This window comes from Hypomesus nipponensis, chromosome 15 (genome assembly GCF_054491055.1).
Source record: "Hypomesus nipponensis isolate SF chromosome 15, ASM5449105v1, whole genome shotgun sequence".
In the NCBI taxonomy this organism is placed as follows: domain Eukaryota; kingdom Metazoa; phylum Chordata; class Actinopteri; order Osmeriformes; family Osmeridae; genus Hypomesus; species Hypomesus nipponensis.
Genome location: NC_140375.1, coordinates 11,617,182 through 11,637,380, shown reverse-complemented (window position 1 = coordinate 11,637,380; position 20,199 = coordinate 11,617,182). Strand labels below are relative to the sequence as shown.

General features: G+C 42.7%; 2 protein-coding genes across 3 annotated transcripts; both read left to right on the top strand.

Annotated features, from left to right (window-relative positions):
- The first annotated feature begins 909 nt into the window (after nucleotides 1-909).
- LOC146257526 (myelin protein zero-like protein 2) lies at nucleotides 910-12,199 on the top strand. The gene is made up of 5 exons (XM_084675203.1): nucleotides 910-1,170; nucleotides 8,652-8,824; nucleotides 9,062-9,272; nucleotides 9,489-9,651; nucleotides 10,810-12,199. The coding sequence occupies exons 1-5, from the start codon at nucleotides 1,116-1,118 to the stop codon at nucleotides 10,964-10,966; spliced, it is 759 nt and encodes a 252-aa protein (XP_084531329.1). The 5' UTR covers nucleotides 910-1,115; the 3' UTR covers nucleotides 10,967-12,199.
- A 2,915-nt stretch (nucleotides 12,200-15,114) lies between these two features.
- mpzl3 (myelin protein zero-like 3) lies at nucleotides 15,115-19,820 on the top strand. 2 transcript variants are annotated; one of them, XR_014729952.1, is made up of 7 exons: nucleotides 15,115-15,525; nucleotides 16,473-16,639; nucleotides 18,019-18,232; nucleotides 18,346-18,502; nucleotides 18,795-18,864; nucleotides 19,007-19,186; nucleotides 19,300-19,820. XR_014729952.1 is itself a non-coding variant. In XM_084674455.1 (6 exons), the coding sequence occupies exons 1-6, from the start codon at nucleotides 15,465-15,467 to the stop codon at nucleotides 19,076-19,078; spliced, it is 741 nt and encodes a 246-aa protein (XP_084530581.1). In that variant the 5' UTR covers nucleotides 15,115-15,464; the 3' UTR covers nucleotides 19,079-19,820. The 2 variants fall into 2 exon arrangements, 1 of the variants encoding a protein (XP_084530581.1); XM_084674455.1 differs by having other exon boundaries at nucleotides 19,007-19,820.
- The last annotated feature ends 379 nt before the right edge of the window (nucleotides 19,821-20,199 follow it).

Below are 20,199 nucleotides of genomic sequence, written 5' to 3'. Positions count from 1 at the left end.
GGATTTGACAAAATAAAGTCACATCGACCATAAAATCCTGGTAGCCACTTTTTCATCATTCTCTGTTTTAACTTGAAAAATTTAGTATTATATTTGAAGATTAAGGTTTAAATGGTTTAAATGTAGGTTTAAATGTATTTAATTGTAATCAATATTGATGAATGGTAAGTCTTGCTGGACAGACTAGGCAGCATCTGCCCCCCTACTGGGCTATAACCTCCCACCCTGCCACCCCTACCACTAGACCTACCAACCCACCATCCCCTGCCCCAGTTTGACCTGCTGCATTCCATAAAAAGTCATCCTAACCCTAACCCCCACTCAAACTGGCAGCACAACTCACTTTACTTTACTTACTGTATCTACAGTTTACAGATAGGGTTAGGTTATTCTTAGTTGTTGTTTTTAGTTTTGGTAATTCTCAGTGGTTTGCTGAAAAATATTGTTACATGTTTAAAAGTTGTATTTTTGCTATAAAATACTATTATTATGTAAGAATAGTAGCTCATTAGTAGGTCAATAGTAGCTTATAATAGGTTTAGGTCATGTATTATAAGTTTAGATAGAACGTTAGGAAACTGTAAAGGAGCAAGAGCAAATTTTTCCAGTGGTTGTAATAGCCTAAAGTACGTCCCTCAGTCATGCTTACAAGCTAAGCTCACGCGAAACGTGAATGCACTGTAGTAAAACTAGAAATTTGACATGCATAGATGCATGGACATGGTATATCTGACTAATACACGGGGCGTACAGTGGAAATGTTTGGCAGTTTTACAGGTTGGACAACATTATTTGCCTACCCGCACCTTTGACAAGTGAGAATGGGTCTACTTCTCAAGACGGTGAAATGGAATGGGAGGAATTTCACTTTACCCGGAAGGTGGGCGGGCGTCAAAATGCAAGAGACCATTGGCGAGCTGAGACGCGCTCCACGGTCTCCACTTGGGATTCAAACGGGAACAGGGATAGGTAGTTACGGGTATTATGACTGTGATCCTCAAGTCCCATTCAGAAACGTGTGCAGTGTTTATAATTACTAAAAACGTTATTGAGAGTGTATTTGGAGGGTTCTGTAGAGTCTGGCGCTAAATCATATCCAGACATCCAGCCGTTCAATGTGCGTAAAACTGTTTTATTTCTTCGCCGTCCTATCCGGACTTGCAGCTTCAGGTGAGTGAGAGAGCGGATCCGTGATAACCTGCCTAAGGAATTCATTTAGTCTACTTACTTTTTGTCACTTTTGTCAACTTTCTGCCGTAAACGCATTCGATAGCCTATTCATTTTTACAAGTTTATGGATAAACGTTAAATGCAATATACATTCTCAAAGCCACAACATGTCTATGTTTTAGGCTACTGGATATAATTGACATCAATTCATATTCGACCAGCCACATTTTGGTTATAGGCGACATTAACAGTTTGTTCTATTTCTCATAATCAAAAATATAGTTTTTCCTTTTAACTCTACACGTTGCCCCTGAGCTCATTGCCCCCTAACCAACCACCCCAACCCCCCCCAACCCCTTCATGTGGAAATTCTACCGGACCTTAGGCTACCCTACGCTGAAGTGACCCTTGGGCATAATTGAGAACAGGTACCCTACGGTCGTTTGGTAAATTGGCTTGGCTGGCACCCGCATGGTTACCCCGGTGCATTCCAAATACTATTTGCGACATTACAGTCTATCCGGTAGCCTCCTCCTAATGACTTCGCAATAAGTCGCGACATCATTGTCTCCTGGCTCACGCTACATACTTCCCTTCCTCCTTTTGATTCATGTGCATCCGTGCTTGCGTGTCATTGTTTTGTTGTATGAGTATGGCTTGACCACCTTCTTCCCCCCGAAGCTGTTCAGGATGTTGCTGAATATTACTTAGGGTGACCAGATTTGAGTTTGTGAAAAAGAGGACACTTCGTCGCGTCGATTTGGAAGTGCTACCTAGATTTTTTATAGATAATAAAATATTTATAAAGGGTTAGGGTTGTCATTATACAATTGCCTACATAATTATTGTTGTGAAGTATTCTCGTAAAATGCAAGGGAGATAATAGTTGCCTCACCAAAGAACATTTATTCCTTACGCACGCAGTGGCCTATTTAACCTTGACTTAATCTGCGTGAGTGTCCAATCGTCTAAGTGGATTATTTTCCACATACAAGTCGATCATATTCATGGGTAATGCAGTCTTTGACCAGGCTCTGAGCAAATGTTTGCTTCACTGATTATGAGGATCTGACACTTAGTAGCTCATCAGGCTTCCTCTCCATATTGTATGGATGTTAGAGTTAGTATAGTAAGAGTCACATTAAGAATAAGAGTAAGACCCTTCTGTGTTGGTTAATATAGATGGGTCTGGCGTGATTTCCTAAAGGAAGAAGAGCTAGTACAATCTACAGTATGTGTTTATTGTAGGTCATGTAAAACACTAGGTGTCCAGTAAATGTCATTTTTATCAAAAGAACATGACCAGCCGTCCGCCTCCTGTGCCCATGCTGTTGATGTCCTCCGCAATCTACTCAGTCAGAGACTCCTTAGTCTCAAGGATGGTGTACAAAAACCTGTTTCAGACTAGCCAGCTAATAGGGTTGGGTATCAATTGGATTTGTACGATTCCGATGCCGAATCGGTAATTGTAAAATTATTCAGATTCCTAAACAATTCAGATTCCGATTCATGAAAAAATAAGTAATCAAAGAAAGGCTCTTTAGAGTTTTTTTTTAATTTTATGGAAATTATTAATTAAGTACCCTACTTAAATATATAATAAGTAAACCTAAGTCACTTAACACGCAACTACAATAATTGAACGATAAATAACAGTTACACTATTGACAAGTAACAACAAAATACATGTTGAGTCGGTATGTTAACTAAACCAGCTTCAAACTTAAGCAGTTCTTTTGCAGAAAAAGGACCACATTTCTCTGATACGACACCTCTCCTGACTTATGGCATGTCCTGCACAGGAGAAAACTCTCTCAGATGGTGTCGAAGAGGCCTGTACACACAACAGAGGGAAAATATTTTAATCGACACGTTAAGTGGAACCGAAATGAGGAACCGAAATTTGTGTTCTAATCCGGTCCGATTCCTACCGGTTGCGTAGGAATCGTGTTTCGGTAACCTGCCAGCTAACCAGACATATCCTTTCACCCCCATCCCTCTGACTGACTGTGTGTGTATGTGATACCTCCCCATCTTTTACTGGTCTCTCTCTCTCTCATTCAGATGATGTACTCAACAATCAAAGCCTTGCTTGAGTAGTCCATTTTAATAATTCAAACATGTTCTCACTATGCTTATTAGAAGTTTTGGCTGAAGATGAAGCTTCTATTCTGGCAGCCACCTTGGACTGCACTCACACAGGAGTATGTCGTCATGTACAGACTGTTACAGCGATCCTACCGCTAATCAGAAATAGGTTACTATAATTACTAGTGTAGAATATTAACCGTGTCTGCACAACATGTCAGAGCATTCCTGGCTCCAACCCTGATGTTGCAGAAACCCTTCTATAATGTGTCACTCTTCCAGACTTTGACCCAAGTATTTTAGAAATTCTTGCTTTCTTGCTGTATCCAAAATGAAAAAGAGATTCGGAATCATTGTTTCAAACCTAATTTTATCATTTATTATTCTCTTGTTTTGTCATAACAACAACAATAGCATGCTACTTTGGGCTACGTGACTAATGTCTCTACTGGCTGTCTTGGCTTGTTACTCAACTTGTTACGTCTTGTCTTCCTTCTGAAGTGTTTGCGCCCTGTCTGCTGCTCTCTCCTTGAGCTGCACATGACCCTGCACGCTGCAGCTTGTCTTGCCAGTCAGGTTTTACTCACTCACCTCAATGCCTACACACTTGAACACATACGCGCACCCACAAATATCATTGTTTTCGGTTTTGCTTGGCTTTTATATATTATTTTTGTTGCTATGATAGCATGGATATGTTTTTCCTTGTCACCAACGAACAACTCCCTATCATGGATTCAGTATGTTTGACAAAGGAGAAGTAAGGTTTTTACATGCTTAAGTGTTGACACACCTGGGGGGGGGGGTGGTGGAAATTCAAGCTTTAAAAGGGACCATTGATAAACCTCCACACAGAGGTGGCACTAAGGTCCCACTCACCACAAACCTCAACTTCACACCAAGTCCTCTCCTGGGACTTCAATGCTTCATTACTCTTATAAACACTGTTTAAAAAACAATAGGTGTGGGTCTGAAATTGAAACAGTGATTTTGGTTTCGCTTCCTTCCCAGCCAAGCCCATGTCTGGTCTGTAGCAGAGTGTGCTCCAGAGTTATCTAAACAGAGAATATGCTGTAAACTACTATTTCAGTTCCAAGGGATATGTGAGGGCAGGGATGAGAAGACAAGAACAATTCCAGAAACTTCTCCTGAGACTTTGATAGTATTGAAGAAAGCCCATATATAGAGATGTACAAGAGCTGGATAAGGATTGTGGTGACAACTGTGTGTGCGTGTCAGGACAGGCTAGAAGATTCTGTTTCGCAAACACTTATTCTCCTTATTCCTGAGGACCGACCCGTTTTTCTCTTTTAATGAAGCCAATCTTGCTCATGGACAATAACTTTGATCATCATTTACATTATGAGTGATAAAGAGTTAAAGGAGGTATGGGAGAAGAGTGGACAGGATGGGGTGTTGTATTTTGAAGGTGAGACAGTGGTGCAGGATTTGAACCTCAGACTTGGCCTTCTTTGATAAATCCTGCATTGAATTCCTCAATGTTTCCAAAATTCTGATACTGCAGTACTATGTTTGGTTTAGGTAGATTTACCAATGTCATCTGCTTGGCTATGGAGATAGGGCATCGGGTTTTTGGTAGACAATATGAGCCAGGCTCCACTTGTTAGCAGATTTACTGAAACATACAACACTGTAATCTGGGCAGAGCTGCAGAGTCAGCTTTGAGACCTGAGGGGGAGTGGACTAGGTTTGATGGATTGAACATTTATCCTCTCTCGCTGTCAACAGGCTACTGGTCTCAACCAATTATGGATGAATTACAGCAAGAAAGAGCGACAGACAAACAGACAGAGGGAGAGATGGGGGGAGAGACAGACATACAGTACAGACAGAAAAGCAAGTAGGAGGGGGGCAGATAGAGTACATTAGGAATTTGTGAGAATGTGTGTGGAGAAATTACTTATGGCACACCTAGACGGCAGTTCACCTAGATTCACAGCTTCCAAGATTAGACTTGAGTTATAATAATATTTTTATGACATTACTTATTCTGTATATGTAAATTGCATTTTTTGTTGTTGAGATTTTTGGATATGGTAGAGCACACAAGTTGCCAAATGTCCACAATTTGTCTTCATTTTCTTTTGAAAGTTCTAGACTGGTCTTGTATCTTTTGGAGTTAGCGTTACTATACCTGACATTCATCTAGAATTGACAACTGTGACTTTGCCATGCTTTTCACAATTGCTGAAGTAGATGAAAAAAGAAGAAGGGATGGGGATGAGTGAGATGAATAGAAAATCTACTTGTATTGAACCCTGACCAGGGGGTCGACCCGGAGTCTCAGCGTCTGTGAACACCTCTTTGCACCCCTGCCCCTTCTATGTGAGCCCCCCCCCCTCCTGCCTTGAAAGAGGTTCTGTAAACCCAGCCTGTGCTTGAGAAACCTCTGTGCACAAAAGGAGGAGAAGAGAGAGTCTTTGTAATCTCAGAGTCTTTGTTACAAACTGTAAAACCGGCCAAAATGTTTCCTCCTAGCCTCAGTCTCTGGGAGGGAGTCAGGTTTCTGCCTGTTCAGGGATAGCCTGTTCTGAGACGCAGCCACACACAAGATCTGGAAAACTACAAAATGAACACAAATTTCCTGATTCCAAAGGGGATAACAGTGCTGAGTTTTATTTTATTTTATTGCTCCTATAATATTCAGCATTGGTCTGTTCACTGAATATTGTAAAATGTTGCTTAGTGTGGTGTAGTAGGCTACTGTATGTTACTGTGCCATAGAGATAGGTATGCTCTCTGGCCTAGTTCACAGTGGTGGCTGTAGAAGCGTGAATGTGATCTAGTTCAGCATTGTGGGAAATGAAGGCACTAACCATACAGGAAGCTTAGCCCACTGAAAGCTCCCTGTACTGTTAGATCCTGCATGGCCTGGTGCCAAAATAAATCCCTAGTGAGGCGCCTAGTTCTCTAGCCAGTACACATTAGACCTCAACAATGGATACTATTTACAATCGCCTTGACCACAGTTCAAGATCAGGGGTATAAATAGGAGTTTCCTATAAATATGTTTTCCCATGCCTAATGGCATGTTGAGAAGACAGCATTACATACAAGTTCAAGTAGCAAGTTACATGTTCATGTCTCAACCATAGAAACCTTTTGGACACAAAGTCTCAGCAATGTGTGTAAAGTTGGACAAAAGCCTTTTTGGTCCTTTAAGTCTGGTGGTACTGCAGTAAAGACAGTAGAAACCTTCATCGCACCAGCTTATGGTTGTTTTCAAATATCCAGAAGAAAATGAAGGGAAAGACAGACAGACAGACAAACGGCTCATCTCTCTCTGCCTCAGCGCCTTGTCATCCTCCTTCGATGGATGAACACGTCTTAGAGAAGCCAAGCTCCGGCAATTCCTATGATCTAATGCAATGACATGCATCCTGATGATTAATTAGTGTTTGCTAACGAGCAGCTAAATGGTATTTGTGTGCCCTATATAAAAGCCCTTGCCAAGAGCAGAGATTATTACAGTAATTTAGATTTAGAAAACACTGTAGATCTTTTCCCTATCAACATCCCTCCTTGGTGTAGAAGCTCTAATTAACCATGATTTCAAATCATTAGAAAATGCATCAAAAGCTGTTTTGGAGGAAAGCATCAGCATAGAGTATTAAAGCAGGATCTTATTTAATCAAATGTGTCTACACGACGAGGGTATCGATTTGCTTTTTATTAATAATGACATAACAGTAATTGTTAGTTAGTTAATAGTTCAACCTATGGAGTACCCTGATATCATTTGAGAAACTCTAGTCTCCAACTTCAACGGGGGCGTTGTGTGCCCCCACCCCTCCCTCTCCTTTTCTCCACCCCTCTTCGCCAATTCTTGTAGAAAGATGAATATGTTAGGGAAGGGTGTGCATGAAGGGTGTGCATGAAGGGTGTGCATGCATTAGCTTTCTATACACGTCCTTTCACACCTCAGACCCAAATAGCAAAGTCTGGAAAATTAGACCCGGCCAGGCCCACATACATGTGCATACACACAAACACACCCCCACACACACACATGCCCAGACTGAGTCCTCTCTCCTGCCAGAGAGCGTCATTAAGCAGGGGACTGATACAGGCAAGTGCTGATCCTATCTCTCTGATGGATATCCTAACTACTGGCATTTTTCTTCCTCCCTGGGCATTTCCTCAGAGAGACTCATTGCGCCTGCCCACAAAGGAAAAAAGAGAAAGAGAACTGTATGGTGTGTCTGTTGCGTGTGTATGTGAGAGAGAGAAAGACAGAGAAAGAGAGAGAGAAGGAAGAGCTCATTTAAAACACATTAAGGTTAGGAGGGACGGCGGGTCAGTGATGAGAGACTGCCCCTGCTCTCTTTAATGTTTGAAGCGACGTCTGGGCCGGGGTGCTCGGCGGGGGGTGGGGGCAGGGAGCGGGGGCGGGGGTCTACAGGAAGCCCTCGTCCAGCTGATAAGCGGGAGGCAGGTTCCTGGAGAGCCCCGGCACACAAGCAGCTGTTTTCCCCAGCTCCCTGAGTGAACTCATTAGATCAACAAATCCGCCATCTATATACACAAGCATAAACACACACCTACCCACACGTACCCACTCTCCCTGTCCAATATCCCACTGACATTGCACTGAAGCTCCAGATATGCACAACACTGTACTGTATGTGACTACTAGCACTGTGATGCTATCACGTTGGTTCAATGCAATGGGCTAATTTGTATGGGGTGTTTGATTGTGGTTGGAGCTAAAAGCAAACAGGGGACAGATCTTAACTTCTCCTGGACTGAATAATGATGCAGAAGCATGTTAAATGACGACAGGCTCTTTTCTTATTGGAGAAAAACATGCGCTATCATCCGACCCCTGGTGTAATGTTATTATGCAGTGAGACAGGAAATGTGGAAAGCGATTAAGAATGTCTCTTCCTTGGCCTGTGTGTGTAGAACGTCCCATTACAGACTCTATCTAATTCCTCATTATCTTTGAGATGGGGTTGGGAAATCTGTAGGCTTCTCATCTTAAAAGATGACTCCATCGCAGACTTTTATGTAGAATTGGCTGATTCGCCATCCACTCCATAAATCCAAATGGCGCCGTAAAACACAGACACAGCTGTTCCCGTGTCTGTAAGGAATAATATTTATTTAGAAGAAATGGCTGTATGTTTTGAGAGAGGCTGGATAGCTTGGGTACCTCCAGTGAACTTCTCTTTATGCAGCTTGAGGAGGAAAAACGATCATGCATCAGCAATATTTGAAAACAATACTTCTTTCCTGTGTGGTGCTGTGTGGGCAAGCAGGTCTTGGAGATCCACATCCAGTAACATGCATACCCTTTATTATTATCGATCCTTGCTGAATGTTCCAGTGTGCGTGTAACATCATTGAGCTGAATTCCACCACTTGTGCAGGCGTGCTGCGAGTCAACGGAATAAAGGTCTACATGTCGTCATCGGATGTCGAGGCAGTGAACGGAACAAACGTGCGGCTCAAGTGCACGTTCACCAGCAACTCGCCCATCAACCCTGCCGTCCTCACCATCTCCTGGAGCTTCAGGCCTCTCCAACCCGGGAGAGAGGAGTCTGTGAGTATGTGTTTGTGCAAGCATGTATGCGTGCGACCTTTGACCCAGCAGTGAATCAGACTGTGTTGGTGAGACAGACTGTATACAGTAGAGCTTCTTGTCATCCTCAGATGGGAGGGGTAATGAGTGTACATACTGTACTGCTTGTGCATCATTCTGTACGCGAATGAGTGTGAAGTGGTTCAACAGGTTTCCCTGTGTGGGAAGGATATTGACATTCTTCATCTCCCCTGCCAGGTGTTCTACTACCATGACAAGCCTTACCCGCCTCCGGAGGGGCGGTTTCGTAAGCGGGTGGATTGGGCGGGGGACATCATGGGCCGCGACGCCTCAATTGTGCTGCGAGAGGTCAAGTTCACCTACAACGGAACCTACGTGTGTCAGGTGAAGAACCCACCGGACGTCCACGGCAATGCAGGGGAGGTCCGCCTTCACGTTGTAACTACAGGTTGGTCATGCATCTGGACTGGGACTGGGAGTTCTGAGTGAAATGTCCCAATAAGCAAAGTATTGCGTAATCTACTTCTGGATTCCTAGGTTAACTTTAAAAGATAGTTTGTGGTGAGATCTCTTTCTTAAGATAAAATTGGACTGGCTTCCTAGATAAAAAAAAAAGAATCCTTTTTGAACAGGGTTTTTGTTGTGGATCTCCCTTTTTTGACAGCTTCCTTCTCGGAGATTGCTATCCTGGCTGCATCCATCGGGGGCGCCGTTGTAGTTCTTGTCATCATCCTTATCACCGTGGTTTCTGTGAAGCGCTGCAGGAAAGAAAGGCCGGAAGGCTTAGAGGAGGTGCCCAGAAGAGAGAGAAAAGACCCTACCGTGTGGTAAGACCAAGAGAAAAGAGAGAGAGAGGGAGGTAGAAATATCCATCTCTCTGTCTCCTCTTTCGGGTCGGGTTTATTTGGGACTGGGGCTCTTGGGGTCTTTCTGTGGACACTATACCTTGACTTTTGAACTACAACTGTCCTCTGACCCTTGACCTTGGGGAACATGAACCTGGACATTTAGCTGTACAGCTGTTTTACAGAGTTTCTCACTGATTAAAAGTGCCTTAGAAATACTGTAGAGACTGTAGATACCAAGCTTGTTGAAAACACATTTTATACTTCAAAACAACAAATCTGATCTTTTGTCATATTTTCCTATGTAACCCAAATGGCTTCCGAACACATTTCTTTTTTTGGTAAAGATGTATGGAACATTTCAAGTTTGAAAAGCTATGTATCTCAAACAATCATGTATTACTAACCAATTATAAAAATCCAGCATCATGCCAATCATTGTCAGCACTTATCCAACCTGTTGTCTGTTCATGTTGTGCTCTCTTTGTGGGTCATCCACTGATAGATCATTTCACATGTCACATTTCCACCAATCAATAAATATTATTGCTGTTCTGTATATGTTGGTGAGTCTGTATTTCAGACTTCTGTCTGCAGTGACAAATTTGGGGCTGAAATTATCTAAACTGCTGTCAATGTTCAATACAGGACAAAAGGAACATGTTGGATTTTTTTGTGTTAGTTTACTTATCATGTGACACGTCATTTAGGTAAATAACTCAACTAAATGTTGTACCTTTCCTGTGTGTCTGGGGCTGAAGGTTTGCTTTGCTTCCTGCTCTGCTGGGTTTTCAGATCTTTCTGCACTTGGTACTCTTACTCTAGAAACAGCACTTCATGGGAACAAAAACCAGTCACACCCTGAAATCACTGAAACAAAACCTGCTCAAGACTTTGGAGTCGTCCTCCTTCCTCTCAAATCGAATTGATTTTCCCCAAATTACGCATTTCCGTTTTAAACGACTTCCTTAGGAGACGTGGTTGCTTCTGATAGGGCAACATCCTGTTTACTTTGTACCCATGTCTGCATAGCTGCAACCCTGTGTGTCTATGTGTTTGTACATTATTGTGATGCTGTCTATAATGTGTGTATGATTGTTATGTTTCGTGTGTGTGTCTGTGTGCCCGTGTGTGTCTTAGCAACCCTGCAAGGGCTGCCCATTTGTATATGCCGGAGAAGGAGTATGAGATTGACAGCTCAGATGGTATGATCTCTGACGCCAGCACTAAAGACCCCAGCTCCTCCGAAGAGGAGGAAGATGACTCTGATGATGCAGGGGGAGATGACAGTGACTGAGACTGGATGTGACATCGACATATAAATAGGAAGATCCATAACACCAAAGATATAAGACCAGGAGGATCACAAGGACAGAGCCATTTGAATGTAACACTGGGTCTCGGAAACTTGAAATTAGAAGAAGATTCAGGAAAATGAAGGAAGAATTGAATTTCAAGTTTTCAGAGCAAATTTGAACTAAAAGAATAAGAGTGCAGTTCACGTGAGCTTAGCATTCCTTGAACGAAGGAAACAGTCTAAACAGACTTGATTCTCATTCCTGGCCAATCAGGACAGTACCGGTCTGCTGCCCAGAGCAGAACCAGGAGTATGTGAAGGTCAGAGAAATGCTGTCTGACTGACATGAAGGAAGCTGTTCTGAATACAATCAAAGCTCAATTCCACTTCAGGATCTGGCTCACGGACAGGGCTTTAGCATCCACAAAGAATTAAGTGGAATTCCTGTATTGACAGGCAGGATCGATCCCAACCTAACCAGGATCTAGGGTCTTGAAGATCAATTATGTTGATACTTTGACAATACATTGAAAAGTACAATCATTTCTAAAACTGACAGATTCAAAATCAAGAACTTAACAAATCCTTCCTCTAAGAGAGATTAGCAATTATAAATGGGTCAATAATACTAAACTGAAGCATTTAATTACACAGTTATGTGTCCAGGAGACCTACCACTGTGGGTCCTTTTCAAACTTGGGTCAAATAGTACTTGAAGTCCTTGAGTCTGGAATGTTATGTGGGAGGGTTTTTACATTTTAGAAAGTAACTTATTGCCTCTATTGCACAAGGTCTAATAAGAAAATTATTTTATCAATGGCATGCTATACAGTATGCTGCAATCACCAACAGTGAGAACTTTAAAATGGCTTCCATCGTCAGATTGTAGTGCTATAGTGTACAGTATGCATGAGTCTATCACCTAGAATGAGCTGTCCTCAATGCCATGGCTGTGTGGGAGTCGAACAGAGTATCTATGCAGTTAGGTCTGAAAACCTTTTGATTGCATTTGTCCTTGAGACTTTTTCTCAAAAAAGCATTAAAGTATTCTACCATACTAACATTGTAACATTTCTTTCCACAGAACTGTCTGTATGGAAACACTAAGTTTATTTTGTGTCAGAGTTGGTTGTTTTAGATATACAAGAAGCATTTCATCCGACTGTTTTAACAATAAAAGTCACAGTTTGTTTTTATAGATTTTATAATGAAATAAAGTTTTATGAATGTTCATGACAATGCCTCTGCTTGAACCTCCAATATTCTCCACGTCACATCTAGATTCCATACACTAATCACACAAATGCACACCTCATCGGCACACTTCATTTCATATGTCATCAATTATGTAACAACATTATCTATTATCCATTATCTCTTGTCCATTATGCATCATTATTTATGATGGATTGTCTTAAGCTGTGTTCACAGTTTGTACATCAGCACAAGCAGGACTCGCTCGAAAATGAGATGGTACAAATCAAGGGGTTTTAATCCTCACAATAATTGTTTCAAACATAAAATTATAAAAATGTTCACATAAGCCCACAGTAGCAAGGTTAGTGTGTTGTTTGTGTTTCTGTGGCCCTGACGCCGATCCTTTCCCTTTGTAACCTGTGTTTGTGCGGGCTTCTTTGTTGAGTGAGAGCAGTCGTGAGCGTGCATGCCTTATTTCGTGTGTTTGTACGTGAGTGTTGTAAGGTGTGTGTGTGTGTGTGGGGGGGGGGAGTGTGTGTCTGTGTATTTGTGTATGCATGAGTTGGCACATGTGTATGCATACCTGAGTGTGTGTATTGATCAAAGTCTATCCCTTTGGTGCAGGTGTAGTTACTGAGTGATAGAGAGCAGGGAGAGGGAGAGGGCAGACCAGAGGGATACTGCTGTCTAGAGGAAGGGGGTGAGGCAGGGAGTGCTTAATGGTCAATTAATGATTACGTTTTCATCCTTGAGAATGGCTAGTCTGTTAAAGAGGAACCAAATCCTCGTCAAATCTTAGCATCCTCCAGTATCAGCTTGTCATTATCCACTTTACTACAGATTGGCTTGAACTAATCACATGTAATCCTTAAAAGGTGGGGCATTGACTAATTTGAAAAATACTGAATAATCTTAATAATAAATTAATAATGATGATAATAAAACCCTGATGTTTTACAAACTGATTATATTGGCATTTAATATAGATTTTTACTTTACAGACCTATAGTATTGTATGATAAAAACATGGAAAACCACGTTATATGGGAATCAATGGTTTATCATAGGCTAACCTGCTCCTAAATCTAGTTGTGTCCTGAGTCATTCATGCAAACCTAGTTGTTTAATTTAAAGACAGTTTATCTGATCTTTGTTGTTATGAAATGGAATTTAAAGGAGATCACTTGGAGCACTTTTTCCTTGGGGCGAAAAATGAAGAGAATCACCCTCTGACAAACACACATTGTAAATGATTGACTTAACCCATCTACTACCTAAACATCACAGGAATCACAATCACATGTATGTTCCATTCACAACAGCAGAAAGCTATCCACTGTGTCCTGTCCTGTCCTGAATAATGCTACTGTCACACTCACAAACCCACACCCACATGCACACAAGAAGGGTGTGTTGGTCATTTGCATAGACAAGCATTCCACCATGGGAACGTGACACAGCTGTGAAACGTGAGTGCTGGAATTCAGTGACGAGCAGTCTTCGTCATCCTCTGGTGACAACATGTCAATTCTGCCTCACAATAGCAGCAGGGAGTTAAAAGCAGATCATAATTCCATATAGGAAGTCAGGTGGATGAGTGGGTAGAGCATCGGGCTAGTAATCTGAAGGTTGCTAGTTCGATTCCCGGCTGGTGCACATGATGTTGTGCCCTTGGGCAAGACACTTCACCCTACTTGCCTCGGGGAGAATGTCCCTGTACTTACTGTAAGTCACTCTGGATAAGAGTGTCAGTGTCGACTAAATGTAATTCATATAGTGCTCTAGACTTCCATTTGAGGCTCTTGGTTGAGGCTTTCAGTCCCTGCTTTGAAGATCCAGCAAGATTGACGTGTTCACATGTCCCCTTGTGCGTGTGCAGTGATTATAGCGATATATTATTATAGGCTCGGTATTCTTCACCTTGTTGAGAGGGACCAGGCCACTTTTCATTGCAGAGCAGTTCACATCAGCCGAAACGACAGGTTTGTGACAGACACAGTCTGGCCTGGTCTTTCTAAACCACCTTTATTCGTTTTCATGGTGTTGACACCTGAAGAATCGGGCCCTTGTTTACCAATGCCTCCATGGAGAGGAAGACGATAAGTGAAGGACCATTCAGGATCAGTGGGAAGCTGGAGCTGAAACGCACACTACTGTACCTCAACAGAGGCCTCTCTATGCACCCTCACAATACCATGTACACAATGCAATACAACACAAAGCACCACTGTGTCACCGCATGCACTTAACCAGGTACCGTAAGAGAGCCAGAGTCTACTGCACTTCCGCTCAGTCACAGCATCTATCTCCTTCTGTCTGCAGCAGAGAGATTGGTCCTGAAAATGCTGGTCTGAGTTAATCTGATTGCAGCAAACAATTATCTTGTCTGCACATAAAACACCCCAGTGGCAAAAAAGGGGTTTTCTTAAGTGGACTATCCGTCTCTCTCTCTCTCTCTGTCTCTCTCTCTCTCTCTCTCTCTCTCTCTCTCTCTCTCTCTCTCTCTCTCTCTGTCTCTCTCTATCTGTCTTTCTCTCTCTATATATATATATATGTCTCTCTCTCTCTTTCTCTCTCTCTCTCTCTCTAATTCACATTGGCCTGGGATCAAGCAACATGCTGGTAAATAGTGGTGGTACTAGAAAAATAAACATCTTGCCTCATTAACGATAATTACATAGCTAAATGTGTGTTTTGGGACAGGGTTAATGTTGATAGTATCCCAGTCCAACAGGGGGATTTCTTACATTAGTGAGAAATACTCAGCATGGACCCAAGGGGTCAGGCTCTGTAAGGGCTCAGGGCACTGTCACTGTCACAGTGACGAAATACAGCAATAGGAATCTCTAATCTAATGAATGTTACATTTAAAGTCAACAGGATGACAGAAACACATGGTGATAGCGTAGATAAAGCCATCTGCAGTGAAGGGTTATGTCCATAACCTGCAGCACTGTCACAAGCTACAGGCTAATATAAAGGAAAACAGTCAGCATGAAAAGACGACACCGTCTCTTTCTTAACGAAAATGATTGTCATTTGTTTCATTTCAATACACGATTCTAAACAGTGCACAGACAGTCGTTTTCTGCATCGTAACCACTTCCTGAAACACCTGTTTGTCAGGTAGCTTGCGCACCAAAGAGGGACTACCCAGTTATATCGTGCTCTACGAAATGGAACAATTGAGTAATCGTTAGAAACATGGACGACGAGTTTTCAAAACGTAGAACACCATTACTTTAATAGCCTTGCACAAAATTAATCGAACAATACACGACAAGTCGTACTTAACACGAACATGTTCCGACAACATCGGAGTATACTTTTGGACAAATACTTTTTTCTCATAATTTGTTTTGGTAAGTAAGTCTATTCTATAGCCTATTTCAAGGCAACCTCGATGCGGATAGCCTATTTGGCGATACACACACTTGAATTGTATATATTTTTGAATTAACTATTGAGCCCTTTCACGACTTTGGCAAATATCCTGTTTAAAACCTTACGTAAGTAACAAAGTCACCTGTTCTTGTTAGGTAATTCCAAACGAAACGCTTGGGGCCTAAATGTTTTCCTTAATAATTCGTCAGGTAAATCTTCACGTAAATAGACTCCGATCTTTATTCTTAATATAACACTGTTTGTGATTGTCACAATAAACTCGACTGTCAAGTCGAAAATATTACTGCCAATGTGTTGTGACAGGGTTTTGCTAATTATTTCTGTAAACCTTTGCTTGAAGTTTCAGCGTGGATTGTAGAGCTAGGTCTGTTGGTCAGTCTCTCAGAGCAACATTAGGCCTATTTAAGATTCAACACGACAGAGACAAATCATGTTTCGGTTTAGGGCCAACAGCCATCATCGCCATTTAAAATATGATGATCGAAGGATCACATGCTTTTTTGAGATTAGGTATAGAATAGTGTCTAGTTAAATTTCTGCAAATGTGAATCCTTTAATCGCTGCAAAGTGTGTGTCATTCTGTCTCTGTCTCTCTTAGTGTTTGTGTGCTAAACCAGAATGTGATAAGTTCATACCAGTCTTTATTTGATCATTTGTCTGTTTAGATTTTGAATAGAGAGCTCTGACAACAAGATGGCTTTCTGCAAAGTGTAATGCATCAGTCAATCATTGTGCTTGGGTTTTAAGGTAATTTATTGGTATTCCTCTAGTGCAAGTCAGACTCACACAAAGTAACAGCAAGTAAAACAGAACCAACGTAGGCCTATTTGTAAACAAAATAATAATAACGCATCCCCTCACCTCTGTCTGTCTCTGTCTCTCTCATCTCTCCCCCCTCCCCTAGGCCTGTCCAACGTGTCAGCCATCTTAGTGAGCTCTCCTGCGGAGGTCCACGGTGCCGTGGGAGACTCTGTCACCCTCACCTGCACTTTCACGTCCACCGGCAGGGCCACCAGCCGCATGTCTGTTGACTGGGCCTACCGGCCGCAGAGTGGAGGCCCTCCTCAGGCCGTGAGTACACACGCACGCACGGCCATACAGATGACATACACATGATCATACACGCATGCATACCCACCAAAGCACATATGCATAAACACACACACACAAGCTGCATAACACTTAAACTTGACCAGCTTCCCGATGATCAACACACCAGTGAGTGTACACAAGTTGAGCTCAACCCCCTGGACCACTACGATCCCATCAGTGTCCATGTGCACTTTCATGTCTCCCTCTCCATCCCCTGGAGGGCCAAACAAAGCCCTGGGCTATTTAGCATCGGACCCCTCTTCCTCTGTGGTAAATGAGTCCAAACTCCACCCAGGCCCTGCGACCCCACATGTCCAGTTTCCTGGCCAAGTTCTCTATAGGGCCAACCGCATAAGTGTCTCATCCAATTTGGACAGCTAAGATCTCCAGAGCCTTTGGTTGGCTGTAACATCCGGTCCTTTAGGAGCGCTCAAAGCTAAGTGACGGCTAATGTCCTGTGGCTTCACTAATGGCCTGATAGGGCTGCTTGGTTTAGTCGTTGCGCTAGTAGCCCAGACTTTCTGTGTGTCTGCGTGGAGACAAATGTTGAGAATGTTAGCGTTTGTCATCAGATGGAGAGTGCCATGCCCTTAAGCAACAAGCACACACTTGTTCAGTCTTTATCATAGGGGAGTGTTAGCTATCAACAGCCCTAGCCTGGGTTGGGCCACACTAGATACCAGACATGTATTCACCTGCACCTTTGCTTAGCTTAGGGTCGAGATAGTGGGTGAAATGTGTGGGCATTATTTCTCTGCTGCACAATACACAGAGAGACACCAGGGGGCAGAGGGCCCGTTGCCGTTTCTACAATCCAATTTCATTAGCGGATTTATCCGTTTTATTGCTATGATCGTATATCAAAATCTGACCATGAATAAGCATTTGAAAATTCAATCAGAAAAAATCCTTAACAAGCCATGCTTTCAGAGCCAAGAAGAATTAAAACATTTCTACAGTTTGCTGCATGATCATCAATATGGTGAGAATTAATTTCCCGGATTGAATCGGGTGCTGGAATTGATTGACTACAGAGTCTGTTGCTTCAATCAAATATCAAGAGCACAGCAGATAGCCATGTACAAGGCCAGGAATCTGTGAGTGTTTAATTCAGTGCGTCAGAATCAAACTTCGCTATAGTCATTCAGAAAGTACTCCAGCTCTCATCTCTACTTCTCATCCCCTCATTGTCTCCCATCCACTTCACCCACCCCTCATCCACCCCTCATCCACTCATCCTTCATCCCCAGCTTTTTCTACTTCTCCCAGCCTCTCCTCGTCTCCTTGTCCTTCTCTCCACGATCATCCTCTCTCCTATCATCCTCCAATTATCATTTCATTCTCTCTCTCTCCCTCAGTTCTTCCACTTCTCCTCGCTCGTCTTCCCCCCCACTGACGGGCAGTTTAAGGGGCGTGTCCAGTGGCAGGGCAGCCCCGCCCGGGGGGACGCCACCATAGTGCTGCTCAACGCCACCCTGAACGACAATGGCACCTACACCTGCTCTGTCAGGAACCCCCCTGATGTCCACGGGTCCCCCACCTCGCACACTGTCCTCACCGTCACCCCCCGGGGTAAGCCTGTCCTGTTGGGTCGTGTGTGGGAGTTTGTACGAGATACGATCAGAGCGTGTGTTTCGATGCGTTCCAGGGTGTTTGTGTGTCATGTTCGTGCTTCTCACCTCCAGCGGTCGCGGTGAGGTTCTCTGACGTTGCCGTCCTCCTGGCCTTCGTTCTACTCCCCTCGGCTGTCATAACCATGGCTCTGATTGGCCGCATGTTCTGTCCCCTCAGGGACGAGAACCAATCGCATGCTTACCGTTCACCCATAGAGGTCATGGACGGGTGAGTGGATCTACTCTAACAACCAGTTGGTGGGTCTCCTGGGCCTCATAATCATAAACAGCAGCTGTACGATATCGAGCAACATGCCCTAGACTCTTAGAGATCATGGTCCTGGGGAACAGAGCGGGAGTTCCACCTGCTCAATGGGGTCACATTTCTAACCTAGAATTCAGGTTCTCGTGTTAACTAAGGATTAAGCATTTGAATTGTGTGAGAAAATAATACGAAATGTTCCATACATTTTGCTTAAAGAACCACCATATATATTTCTAACTTCTGGTCTTTCCAACAGCGATGAGCACGTCCTCCAACCTACCAAGACCAAGGAGAAGAACGCCAACTGCTGTGACCTATATTTGATGGTACAACATTGCATTTCTGCATCCATAAATAACGTATAAGAACACGTCTGGCAGATCTATTTCATATTCTAAATTTTACATGTGGTCTAGGTCTGAGTGTTTATAAAATATTGATCTTTTGCCCTTTTGTCTGGTGCTCCAGGACGAGGATGAGGAGTACTACATCCAGAAAGAGAGGCCCCGAGAAGAGGGCATGGCTGAGTCTCAGTGCTAGACCCCCCTGGTGGCTGATGCTGTCATTACAGCCGCCATCACTGTCTGGCGAAGGGAGGATGTGAATTCTTTCATTCACTTTTGGAGGGAAAACAACTTTTAAATTCCAGTAACCTCCCTTACTTCAAAAGGATTCACTAAACATCCCTCTCCCTCGCAAACAATAATATGAGATAACAAAACAATTGCATTTGGTAAAGAAAATGTTTGTTCTCCACTCAGAATGACCCCAGTCCAGCTCTCTTAAGCCCCAACAATGGGGATAAGTGATGAGGAGACCAGTGAAAACAAGATTCCTGGCTTCAGCTCTGTTGAGGGGGGTGCAAAGCTGAGTATTCATCCAAGAGATCAATCAGATAGCTTATACACACATACACACATGCATGGCTTGTACATACTGAGCACTATGCTTCCCTAAGATTCCATGTTTGTTAAATGTGTCACTTTATTCATTTTTTTTTTGTTTACATGAAGGATAATTGTATGGCTTGTTGTAACTAAATTATTAGCTGGTGTGCTACAGCTGTGAAATCTCTGTTCTTGTACAGTTATGATGCTTTATTATGAAAACGTATGGGGTGTGGCTCCACTATATCCTACATCACATTCAAAGTTCTCCGATAGAATGGTTGTGCTCATATCATCCTTATACAATATAACTACAATAAGGTTCCTTATTTCATAACTTTGTTTGTTATTAAATTGCAACTGGAGGTTGTGCTTGATTAAAACACTATAGCATTCCTGTTCATAAGAGTGAGTTATATTACTGACAGTTTTATTTGCTGAGTTACTCGTGGTCTTGCATAAAATGTTGTCCTTAATGTTCAATAAATGTCTCCAAACCATACTACATACAAGGTGAGTTTAATTTGACTTGGAAAAGGAGGTCTGGGAGTCACTATATACTGTAGCTGCTTACACCAAGACAGAATATATCACATGTTTCACACACACATACTTCCCAGGAAAAGGTAATCAAACAGTAATCAGTAAATCCTCTGACTCATCCTGTCCTTCCATGAGCGTCCATATTAGCATTTCTAGCTCGTTTGAACTACCATGGCAACGCAGTCAGTAGTATTTTGAGTCTGTGGTTAAGGGAAGAAAAGGGGTTCCTCT